Source organism: Wasmannia auropunctata, unplaced genomic scaffold (assembly GCF_000956235.1).
Source record: "Wasmannia auropunctata unplaced genomic scaffold, wasmannia.A_1.0 LD336076.1, whole genome shotgun sequence".
NCBI classification, from domain to species: Eukaryota; Metazoa; Arthropoda; class Insecta; order Hymenoptera; family Formicidae; genus Wasmannia; species Wasmannia auropunctata.
In genome coordinates this window covers 6954388-6967332 of record NW_012026814.1, presented here as the reverse complement: position 1 = coordinate 6967332, position 12945 = coordinate 6954388, and the positions used below count along the sequence as shown (strand labels likewise).

Here is a 12945-nt window from a genome sequence, read left to right as displayed (position 1 = left end):
ATTATTATATTATCGGCAAAGAAAATTCATATGTATTTTTCAATGTTGCAACTTTTACTATGCATATATACATACAGTAAATGTGAAAATTCAAAAGTATACATATGTATGTGTATACTACGCGATGACAGCTCTACACAATTTTTTTTCTCGTTCTCAGCATACCTCTAGCAACCTGAGCTACATTGATGCCTAATCTTCAATCGTGAAGAAGATATGTGTTGTACACGTTATACATTATAATTATATATATGTTATCGTTTTTATCAACGATACGGTTGATAATAAATGGTTCTCTTGATATGTACCCTCTTGCGATGACTGCGACGTCTGCGACATCGGTAGAACATCGCGCGGAACGACAGATGGCAGAATGTCTCTGGTAATGTTGCACGTGTTACGTTGCCACGGTTTGGCGAGACTCGTTATTCCGTCGTTGCGATTCGTAGCAACCGGCAGGCCGGTGTTGGTGAGACTCGCCGCGTTCACGAAACTTCGCCAAGACATGTCGTACACGACCGTCGAGAGGGGTGCGCTCAACAGCACGGACTACAGGATATTTTTCAGTGAGTAAATATTCGACGTGACGTAGTTAGATTAACGATGAAGTAACACTCGCGGAAGTCGGCGAGAGTAGCCGTGAACCTCGGGAAGGTCGCGAGGTCAGGGATGCACGTTCGTGCGTGGCGTGTCATTAATATTTTTAACGTTATCATTAATGACACGAATTTTCTCGAATGATGACACGTCATCGCACGAGGTTCCGCGTATTTCTTGACCGTGAATAATTCAGGGAACTCCAACTCGACCGCGCGTCGTTTTTTTTTTTTGCAACTGTCGGATTTCGATCCCGAGTTTCAAGTTCGTTACCGCGCTTTATGTATTTGTGACGCATTTTGCGCTTGATAGCGATTTTTTTTTTTTAAACGGCACGTATCCACGAGCGATTTTTGTCACGGTATCCGCATCGTCTCACATATCGATCTATAATTATTCCAATTCCTTGTGACCCTATGACATTTAGCGGTGAAAGTACATATTTGCAGGCGTTAGAAACGAGGAAGCAGTCCTGTTCATGCTCCAGACATATGTTTTTATATATTCGTACTTTTCCCCAAGTTTTATATTTTCTTTGTGCAAGAGATCTTTCTTTTTTGAGATATTTACTATTACATATGGAATAACATTTTGAATTAGCGTTATGGAATGACGGACTATTCTGAATTAACAATTCGTATTTCTTTTACGTATTTTAAAAATTCTTTTATTTTTATGTGTAGAAAATGATCAGGGTGTCCCAATCTCGCCCATGCATGACATTCCACTCTATGCCAACGAAGACAACAAGACCATGCACATGATTGTCGAAATACCAAGATGGACAAACGCCAAAATGGAAATATGTCTTAAAGAGAGTTTGAATCCAATTAAGCAGGATGTTAAGAAGGACAAATTGAGATTTGTCGCTAATTGTTTCCCTCATCATGGCTACATATGGAATTATGGAGCTCTTCCCCAGGTAGGAATTTTTGCAACTGTATTCGGTTGTTATTTAATCACTTGTTTTGGTATTTTTTTTATTCATAGTTGAATATTATATTTATTCGTTTTTTTTCTGCCACAGTGAAATAATATTTATTCATTACATATTTCTTATATGTTGGAATGACAGGTATAAAAATTCTCAAGTTTTTTGCTTGAAAAACTAGTCTGTTAATAAGCTATAATCATAAAAAACACACATTTCTTTTTTATGTATCTATATAAATTGTACAGAAAATGTAAAATTTCTTAGAAAAACAAAAAAAAATTATTTATTCAGAATGAAAGGAAAGCTTATAGTTTATTTAATTTTAAGAAATGTTGCATTTATAATATTTTTGCCTTTAATCAAGATAGCATGTCTAACATTAAATATATTTGTTTATAATGTACATCCTTCTGTTTATTATTTGTACGAATAAATTATTATTTCTTCTGTGATAATATGTGTGATTCAATGATGATCTCGTTTATTATCTGAACGTAAAATAAAAGGAACTACGAGCAATTATATTAAACTAACACTATTAGTGCATATCTATATGTAATCTTATCTCGTGTACATGTGCATGTGTGAGCTTGTAGTTGAAGGCATATGCTTATACTTGTGCTAGTCATTGCTTTTCCATTACTCTTGAAATGTTATCTTCCTGTACACTTCCTGATTTTATAAAAGAGACAATATATCTTACTTTTTGTTAAAATTAAAAGCTATTTGATATATATAATATTATAAATTGTTATTTTTCTTGCTATTATAATAAAGACAGCTGTATATTAAATAATTGTATATTTAATTAACAGACATGGGAAAATCCCGATGTTTTGGATGAAGCAACAGGCTGCAAAGGTGACAATGATCCTATTGATGTTCTTGAAATAGGTTATAGGGTGAGAAATAATTGCTGTGTGACATATATTATATAATTTTATTTATCATATAATAATTATTGATAGAAACATATTTGCATTTATATATAGGTTGCAAAACGAGGCGAGATATTAAAAGTGAAAGTTCTTGGAACAGTGGCACTTATTGATGAAGGTTAGATTATTTATTTATTTATCAGAAGTTATATATATTTTTAATTAAAACCACTGTAAATTGATGTATGTTCCAAAATATGTAGAATATTAGAATAATTTATATGTACAGATTAAAATGTTACCATATGTTTCTTTTTTTTATTTTAGGTGAAACTGATTGGAAGATTATTGTAATTGATGTTAACGATCCATTGGCAGATCAAATGAATGGTAATTGTTATTTCAATTCTTAAGAATCAATTCGTAATTTCTTAAAAATATGTACACAGTACTTAATATTGCTTCCTAAGTTGTTGAATATTTAAATAAATTTTTTAGAGATTTTTTTTATTTGCATATTACTAACTTGATAAATATTATTGCAGATGTAAGCGATATTGAAAAGCATTATCCAGGTTTAATGAAAGCCACAATCGAGTGGTTTAAGATATATAAAATTCCGGATGGAAAACCAGAAAATCAGTTTGCATTTAATAATGAAGCAAAAACGCGAGAGTTTGCACTGCACATTATTGATGAAGTGCATCAACATTGGCAAAATTTGGTCAAACAGGAAGGTTCATCTAACGAAATAGACTGGTTCGTAAAAAGTCTTTAAATTATGTCTCAAAATAATTGAGATGTTATTTTATGTATTATTTACAGCTCTAATGTAACGGTGGAAGGAAGTTCTTTCAAGATTACTGCAGAAGCTGCACAAGAAATTTTAGCGAAGGCACCTGAATCAATGGAACCTCAGGCTGTAGAACCGATAGGTAAGTAACTCAAGCACAACATAATGTAAATAAATGTAAATTTCCTGTTTTACATAGAAGCGGAATTCTCATTAGTTTTTGTTTACTCTTTTATATAATGGTACTTATGGTGCTCCAATTCACTTTCAGTTGACAAATGTTACTTCGTGCACCACAAATTGTAACAGTCATGGAATTAAAAATTGCACTTAGTTTTCGAATATTAGAATTATATGAAGACATTATTGTTGCTGAATATATGTGAATTAAAACTCTTATTCATGCAGTTATTTTTATCGTGTATGATTTCAGTCGATAAGTGGCATTACGTACATCTTAAATGAAGATGGACATCTTCGTTCTGTCAACTATATTGAAGTCAGCTACTCTGTTCATTCATATTCATAACATGGAGTTCTTTTTCATTTATCATTTTTAATGTTTTCTCACAATACATCATTTTTTTCCTATTTCATTTTACATAATTATAAATAGCATTTCAACAATTAGATATATATGCGGTGCTGCTGTTTTTATTATAGTTCTTTTACTCTTAATTAATAGATACATGAAATATATTATTTAAAACTGAATAATATAAGATACACTTTATACGAGCACTTGTCTCTTCGGATATGCTCCGCATATATATCCTTGTTATGATATTACATCCATAGCGGCACGACTATGAAAGAAACATAATCTCATTGTGGGTTGTGATATAGTTATACAGTTCTAAGCAGATGGATTTTCTTAGATTAAAAGAGCACGTAGAATTTTCTCTTCAGTATTTTTCCCAATATGGAGATAACAATAAACAAATTGGCCTGAGTACAGATGCATATGTATTATTTCTAAGAGTTATCCCTATTTTTCATATTTTATTTAGAGAATATTTAGACATATTTTCTTCTCGAATTTGGATAGATATTCAAAGATGCTCTTTCCTGATCTTTTTCGAAAGATGTGAAAAGGTCGTGATTGGGCAAGTAGATAGATGTGACTACAAATTGATACCATTGTATTTCACCACGGTCACGTTTTTGGGTCTACTATGTTCCACAGAGAGTGGTCTCCAAAGAGACATTTGTATTCTTCTGAAAATGTACTTAGCAATATATACTCTAGGCACTGAACATACATTCTTTCGTGACATGCATCCGCTTTGGATCTATAAAGTGGAGTGGCCCTTTGGAACGATAATAAATTCTGCAGTTAAGTCTGGAAAGCAAATTCCCTGCTTAAAAGATGCCGAATAAATGGCAATTTTTCCATATTTTGGCAAATATCTATAGTATATATCTATAGTATACAATATCACTTATTCTATAGTAGAATCTATAGTATACAATATCACTTATTTGATTGAATGTTTAATATTATGAAATTTGAGTATACATTATACATTTACTTCTTTGCATGTAAATCCAAAATATTAATACTGAAATATTAGATTTTATTTATTAATTAGATATATATGTATATATGTAAGAAATATATATTTTAAATTTTTTAATATTTAATATATGAAAAAAGATATTTTTGAATCATTTTAAGTTTTAAAGCAGTCATATTTTACAAGCTAGTAGGAGACGACTGAATATATATTTGCAACTTATTAAATTCTAATATTTATAATTGCCATTATTAACTGAAATGTAAATTATCTTATATCTCTAGAATTTAATATTTCATGTCGATTAGGGCCGTTATAAATGTTAGTAAACGACGGAATCACTCCAGAAAACTAAAATCTTTTTTTTTTATTACGTGAATTTCTGCCTCTAAAGGACGCAGTACCACAATTTAGTGAAGTAAGTAACAACAAGAGAATAATGAAAATCGTAACGAAGAGAATGAAGGCAAACGAAAAAAAAAAGATTGCTTGATCAGGCCGAATGACCGAGATCGTCTGGGGAGAACGGGACTGGATTATTCCCCGGTGCCCTTCTCCAACGAATTCCTCGAAATCCTTTTCTTCCTTTTTTTTTCTCTGTCAAAGCCATGGGCTACATCAGGTAGGTAGGTAGGTAGGTGAACTAGCAGCTGGCTGGAGCAGTGGAGCTGCTGGAGGTATTGACTGGCGGCAGTGTATCCGCGCCGAGAGCAGCCGAACAGGTGCAGCGGCGAGCGGACGGAAACAGCCGAGCGAGTGGCGCGCGCCGCTCCGAATGCTCCGATTGCGCCATTCGTCAGAGCAGTCAACCAATGAGCAGGCGTGACGCGGGGGCGCGCGCGCGCCTCTAGTGGCGCAGCCAGCGACAGTAGTGACGGTGTCGCCTCACCTCGCGCGGACCGCGGTCACAGCACAACTCGTTCGGCTATCGAGCTGCGCGTTTCCGTTCCGCGTCGAGCGTATATATACATACACATATATATACATACGTACACGGCAAGTCGGAGTTTCGCGTGCGCCGGACGTCGATCATCGGTGTTGCGTCGTCCGCATCAATCGCCCCCCCGGCCCCCGATTATTTCTTCCCTCCGCTAACGTTTGACGGTGTACTCGCGCGTGCCGGAGCTTTTCTTTCTCTCTTTTCTCCTGTCGCGCCGCGCGCGCGAGCGTCTTCCGCGGTGAAGTAAGTGACGGTTCCGGGGATAAGGAGAGAACGAGAGGGACTCGGAGTAACCCGACGGCGGTTTCAGCCATGCGATTCTCGTGGATGCTCGCGGCCACGGTGCTGCTAGTTCTGGCCACGGGGGTGAGATGCAAGAGGAAATTCGACGGGGATTTCGAATTCGCCGAGGAGGTGAGTCGAGACAGAAATGACACGTCGTTTCGCTGCAACACCCTCCTCGCGTTCGCGCAAGAATTAGCGGAGCGACGACAGGTTGACAAGCCGCTGGTCGTTTTTTTGTTTTGCCTTCCTTTCCTTCCGACTCGCGGAAGAGAAAGGAACGCGAGATGACGGATATCATATCCAGTCCCTTGAAAATGATCGCCCAATCCGAAAACCGTGACTCTCCGCGACGTGCATCCTGCGGGGTGAAACGCGTTGTCAGATGGAATATTGATAGAACCAGCAAAGTGTCACACAATCGGCAATAATAACAACAGTAGTGGCGATTTCGCCGAAGGGTGGCGCTTCGCCGTTGCGAATTGTTGCGAAACAACCACTTTTTGACGTTTCGCCGCTCTCCCTCCGAAATCCCAAGGTCTCTCGTACTACGAGGAAACCCGCGGTCCCATCGATTCGAAGTTACGCGCTGCGGCAGAACTTTTGATGCGTTACAATTTGCGTTACAATTTTCCACGGCACAAGCGTGTCGTCTTGACGATAAAAGGGGAAAAGTGATAATATATACTCTCGCATTCGTATTCAGAACGTCGTTACGTGTTTATTTCGTAAATGAAATATTATTAATATGAAACACATATGTATTATTCAAGAATATTTGCATTTTATTTACTCTGCCTGTATTTCTGCCCAGTGATCATCGTTCAGCGATCGATTTATTAAAATCCTTTATTTGTATTGCGATTTTTTAACAATATTTTTTTTATTTGCCAAATGTTTAGCAAGTGCCGAATTATGCGTATTATCCTTTATTTATATTTATGCGCGAATTACAAATTCTTCAATATTTGATTCAATTATTGCCTCTGTTATTTGCAAAACAAGTTTAACAAGTGGCGAATTAATGCGCATTTTACTCGGTGCTTGCGTTCCAATATGGCGATTGCTTATAATTTCGACTTCCGATGGCTAAAAGATATTAAAAAATTCGAAGAACATCGAGATATTGGATTGCCCTTTTGATTCTCTAAAATATCTGTTTGCCCCTTATCTTCGGTATTTGTCTTGTTCTCACAATCGAGATAATCCTTACGGTTGAATCGCGAGCTCAATTTTCGTCGTAAGTGCTTGCACCTATCCGAGAAATGATTTTTCCGGCATATACCTTTTGCGAGGCACCCGAGGCTCTCTTTTCCCCTCGCAAAGAGGTCTCCGGCTGTCGTCACTCTCCTTCTCGCTACCGAATTACGAGTGAATGTACGCGCGAGATTCACGCTCCTGTCGGAGCGATCGCGTTCATACGCCGTAACGTATATGTACGTACGATCACGGCGTGCGGTTTATACGCGGAGAAACGCGCGGAGAGTGTGTATCCGCGGCTCTTACTTTCGCGTAACTGGATCCCGACTAAAATATGAGTATGGTCGACGTAATTGTTTATTTTGCGCGCGCGACTCGCACGCAGCACGCACACGCGTGTGACCGAATCACGACACTCCCGCGCGCTGCCAGTTTTATCGAAGACGGCGAAGGTCGTTGTTCAACCCTCGGTTCCGTTACGAACGATCGGGGGGAGGGGGAGGGGGTGTCATTAAAGGGAGGCATTTCCCTCATTCCCGTTTCCGCCCTTCCTAACATTTTCCACACACAACGACGCCGTCGTTTTTCACCCGGGATCCGTCCGTTTCTCCCCTTTGTCGAATTTCGACGTGTGTTAAACGAGACGCGTGAACTTTCTCTTCGTTAGCCGAATACGAGGCGTCCGATTTGAGTTCTTAGCCCGCGGGGCAAACACAAAGCGTGCTTCGCCGGCTGTTTCCTCGCGTGCATCAGATTACGTCGCGGGGATCCGAAACAACCCGCTGGGTATAGCTTCGTCGCCAAGTTCGGTGCTGCACGGGACAAGCGCGTGCAACATTGATTGATTTGAAATCAGCATGGGGATAGTAGAGAAAATAGGACACAATCTTGCAAGGTGGCGTGCAAGGAAACCGACACTCAAATATACGTATATAAACGCAAGAATACCCAACGAGATTCCTCTAATAGAATTTCTCTATTATTAACCGATTAATTCAGAGACTTGTGGTTAAATTAAGCTGGAGAAGTTATTTAAAAAATTAGATACCTTAAAAATGCTAACAGATACCCAGAAATATTTTTAGAGAATTTATAACACGACGTGTAAATTATCAGGGAAAATCAATTCATTATTAATTTTTTGTATTTACTCTTTTACAGTAGTCCTGAATTTATTTATACCATATAAATATATAGTACCCTGCCAGTATTTCTAATTTTTCTTCATGCCATCGCGAAACATTTTGCCTTAAAATTTAAGTTCTTGACTTAATTTTTATGTATTATATTTGTTATATTACTGTAATTTACAGTACATTATTATATCTCGTAGAAATATAGAATTATCAAGAGAAACAAAGGAGAAAAACTTTTAGGAGATTTTTACCTGAATTTTTTCTATAGCATATTTTATTTGCATTTCCAAACAAATCATAAGTTTATTCTTTTAATTTTGTCAGATTAATCTTGGCATGATTCGGAAATAATCTGCAAGTGTTTCTCGCAGTATTGTATTGCAATCGGCATTGAAATCACAAACTCGCGCAAGAGCCGTTCGTTCCACGGTCGCCGCGGTATTTATGCAAGACATTTCGCATAAATATCTCGAGTCTCTTAGCGACTTGTCGCCGTTTACCGGCGCGTCTGAATGCGCCATCGCTGAGAGGAGACACCGCGTAAAACTCGGAAGTTCTTCTCCCTTTTGTGTGCGTGTACCCGGGGGGCGAAAGCGGGTAGGGCAAAGCGGAGAACGGAAGAGACGTAGTAACCGCTCGGGCGAGGAAACGATAAGAATTGTCGGCCTCGCGAAGCTTCCGAGAGCGCGAATAATGGGACCGCCTGTCCTCCCGGAGTTATTGCGAGCGCATCGTTATGCGCTCCCCCGTGCGATTTGTAGTTGCAATAATCGACCTCGGTGGTCCGTTATTGTATGCCCGCCCCGTCGGACGATCTTTATGGATACGTGTGCCATCTTTACGTCGTATATATATACGTATGCACCGGCGCGGCGAATCGATTACCCGCTGCACGTATAAACGCGAAAGAATCTAGACGCCGTCTATCGATTCTCGGCGAGCGTTGTTGTGTGCGACCCAGTGCCTCGAAGGTAAACGGGTGTGTGTATAGTTAAAGCGCAGTTAAATATACAGTTGTCGCGTGTTGTATTTTCTTACCTCCTCCCACCATCCCGCGACCGCGCGTGTATTACCTCCCGATCGTTTAACGTTAAACGCCGCACGCTCCGATTCCGAAAAAGCTTGTTGATTCAATCGTATACAGCATGAGAATCCCATTCAACGTCAACGTGACGTGTGGGCTCCATGCAAGCCCCGTGTTTAACGCTGAATGCGTGCCGAAGATACGGCCGTTCCCGATAGCGAGGCGTCTCCTTTAATACAGATTTGTATTTGAAGCCCCACGTGCTCTCTGCAATCATCATACGCACTATTGCTTGTCACTATTGCTTCCCTTTCATTGATAATTCGCAATAATTGACTTAAAAATGTGTATCTTAGCAAGTTCTAAATTTCGCGAATTACAGTTTTTAATAGATTTTATCGATCTTGTTTTACATAATTTACATTGCGATATGAGATAAAACGCTGACTCTTGAGGAACTTTATAAATATTAAGATGATATATGTTTTGATGTAAAAATTGACGGTTAAATTCAAGTAGAGCTTGACGTATTAAATATGGAGCACTTGTCATGTTAGTTTTTATCATTGTTATTACATTCTGAGATTAAAAAAAGCAATATAGAGGAATACAATTTTTATATTTCATATCTATTCGCTTTACACCTCTGTGTGTGCTCTATATTTATTATTTTACGTACACCTTCCGCGTTTTATGAATTAACAAAAATTTGGGAGATATCAAGTATTAAGTACTAAGATATCATTACATGGCTAATCTGATGTGCATGCGCTCGCGCATCGGGTTGATAGCGCCGCTGCGGAAATGTCGGATTAAATTAAATTTACATGGAAATACATCGTAATCTTTCATACCGTGCACGAACTGTTTGTGCGGAGAATTATATTTTAGAATACGGAATGTACATAGCATAAATCGTACGGTCGCATAAATCACGTCGTGTTGCATACATATATAGTTCTCCCCCCGATCGATGTTCCGCGCGTATCGATATGACTGCATCCGAGGACTCCGGTCGGGCGACAGGCCACGATGGCGAGACAAAAGAATTTATTTTATCGAGAGAGAGAGAGAGGGAGATGGAGATTTAAATGTTTTTTATACCACCGCGCGGTGTCGATAGTACAACGCAGTTGTTTGTAGCTTGCACTTTTCACCGCGCGTTGACAGTTCTCCGCGATGAAACGTAGCGCGCGGCAATGTTTTCGACGTAAAGTCGTGATTTTTGATCGCGGATTCTCGTGGAGTTCCCCATTCTCCCTACAACGGATATCACGCGACGCGAGACAAACGCACGCGCGTATAATAAATTTCACGGCGTTTTCTCCGCGGCCCGTTTCGCAGATCCTGCCCACGGATTAACGTCACGGAGTTAAGGTCGCTGCAACTGACAATGAATTCGTTTCCACGTCGCGGCGTCTACTCCGGTCTTAGAGTCGGTCTCTCCTCGTATAGTTCCTGTAATTGAGAAACTTGGCGACGACCGCGCGACAATTTTGATGGTTTTCCGATCGTCCGTCCGTATATCCCTAATCGCGGCAGAACAACGTCGATGTCCAAAGTTGGCCGATCGGCTACCGTACGTGATGATTCGTTTCGTGAAGCGCGCGCCTGGTATCTATAATTTTCCAATCGAATGCATCGGGTTAATCCTAACTCAAAATTCGGTTAGACCGGTTTGAAGTCAAGTTAACCACTACCACATTTCGACCAAAATTTGCTCGAGAATCTCGCAGAGTTACCGTCGAACGGCAGTTACCGCGGTGTAGAAACTACTACTTTGCGAGTTTCCCCCGGTCTTCGTTGTTTTTTCATCGATATTTACCGAGGCACAAGTTCAGACGACAGAATATTTTTAACGTTAATGCAGCGGATGAATTATGTGATATAATCTCAATAATGGCAACGCGTCCTAAAAACTGAAATGAAATTCCATCATCAAAAGACATGTACAATTTATTGAATATTTTTCACTGATGTTTTCAAAACATGTATATAATTATTACATATATGTATGTACGTCGTAGATTTATATTGTATAATACTTTTATTCGCATTTAATATTTTACAGTGTCGTAATAGAGAGCATTATTACAATAAGGAGCTTGATTAATAGACTTCATTTCTATTCATTCAATGCAGATATAATAGCTTGATTCTCATTCCGTCTTTGTACAGATTGTCATCTTTGCGTGTTTTCTGCCAAAGGAAACGTCACGTATAATACCGTCGCCTAACACTCTGACATTTTTTAAATTAACAAGCGGATCTACCAGGGGTCTTTATTTATCAATGTCAATCCCTTGGCTTCGTTACGTTTTTGCGAATGTCGAATTGTCGGCATCCTCGTCGGTTGACGTTCGCGGAATCGCGGATTATGGAATACCGCCGTTTGCATACCGGTGCACTGCAGCACAGAGACAGGTGAAGCAAATCGCCTCGAACGCGGCAGGTGGTAGGAATGTCGGGAATGTCGACTGACACCTCTAGGCAACATTTGCCAAGTCTCGCCGTGTCACATCCATTCGCCTTACGATCGCGCGCTCGGCGATACCTTCGCTCGGCGAGTTTATTGTTTATGGCTTGTAGGCAAGAGAGCACACCAGACGTCGCATATACGTCCATTTTTGCACTTGGGTGCGACATCGTGGCAAAAGCGCGTTTTCGCCGCGCCGCGATGTATAACAGCTTTAATCGTGAATCACTGAGAATGCTACAGATCTGTGCACTTACAATAGAACTGATTTTTAATTGCCTCTAAGCACTGTTTGAATATTATAATAAATGCCATAATGTTAATATTAATATGTCAATCGATAAGTCTATATGTAGATCGTTCATATTTAAACCAGACAACTTCCTCAATTATTTATTTTTTTGCTATTTTTTATTTCTTTACAATTCTGTGATTATTGTCTTATTTTAAATACTTTTTGAAACATCGTTTCTTAAAAAGATTTTTCTGGAACGGTGTTACGTTATCTGAAAAAAGAAAAATAATTTATAATTTTTCGAGCTTTAAATAAGTTTTTTTCTTAAAACGAAATGGATTTGCGTGTTATTCGGTGTTCCAGTTTTCCAATTACGAAAGAATTCTTTATTATAGAAAATCAATAATATAATCTAACAAAGCAGTACTCATTGCGTGAGATGTTCTCACGTATCTTATTGGAATTTTCTATATCGGGATTTGATGAGTCAGAAACCCATTATTCGTTGATAATTGTTCTCCACCTGATAATTCCTATATAAAGATTACGTTATTTTATCGTCGAATGTTGGAATGATTATTATCTCTCTTCCTTATTTTATATTACAATTTTATATTACATTTTATTTCTTTTATTTGTTAATATTTGTTACTTATCTTGATATATATCATATAAAATAGCTATTCTGTAATTCTATTATTGCCGCTAATAAAACTTGGAGGATTCTAAATGAATGCCCTACCATTGTTTTCTATTATTACATTTTTCAAATCACGATTTCCCACATAATCATTTACAATCGGTGATTCTCAGCTAGAAAAACCCATCGAAGGCGTCGCAAAAAAAAAGCTTTCTTCCGTAGCCAGGCTATTTTCGGCTGTTTCTGCACCACATCCTCCCGCCGTATTTCATAAAAGTATGCGTCGAAGCACG

The 12945-nt window shown here is 38.7% G+C and overlaps 2 protein-coding genes across 3 annotated transcripts in view; both read left to right on the top strand.

The window, feature by feature from the left end:
• Window positions 1-299: 299 nt before the first annotated feature.
• On the top strand, window positions 300-4159 carry LOC105449425 (inorganic pyrophosphatase). 2 transcript variants are annotated; one of them, XM_011688651.1, is made up of 8 exons: window positions 300-566; window positions 1281-1519; window positions 2347-2433; window positions 2524-2587; window positions 2737-2799; window positions 2955-3168; window positions 3235-3344; window positions 3474-3613. In XM_011688651.1, the coding sequence occupies exons 1-8, from the start codon at window positions 374-376 to the stop codon at window positions 3506-3508; spliced, it is 1005 nt and encodes a 334-aa protein (XP_011686953.1). In that variant the 5' UTR covers window positions 300-373; the 3' UTR covers window positions 3509-3613. The 2 variants fall into 2 exon arrangements, with proteins under 2 accessions (XP_011686953.1, XP_011686954.1); XM_011688652.1 differs by lacking the exon at window positions 3474-3613 and adding an exon at window positions 3636-4159 and having other exon boundaries at window positions 305-566.
• A 1448-nt stretch (window positions 4160-5607) lies between these two features.
• LOC105449423 overlaps window positions 5608-12945 on the top strand; it is a 119811-nt gene continuing 112473 nt past the window's right edge. The window contains exon 1 of the mRNA XM_011688647.1: window positions 5608-6073. Coding sequence (XP_011686949.1) covers window positions 5972-6073 — 102 coding nt within the window. The 5' untranslated portion in view covers window positions 5608-5971. The remainder of the gene's footprint in view (window positions 6074-12945) is intronic.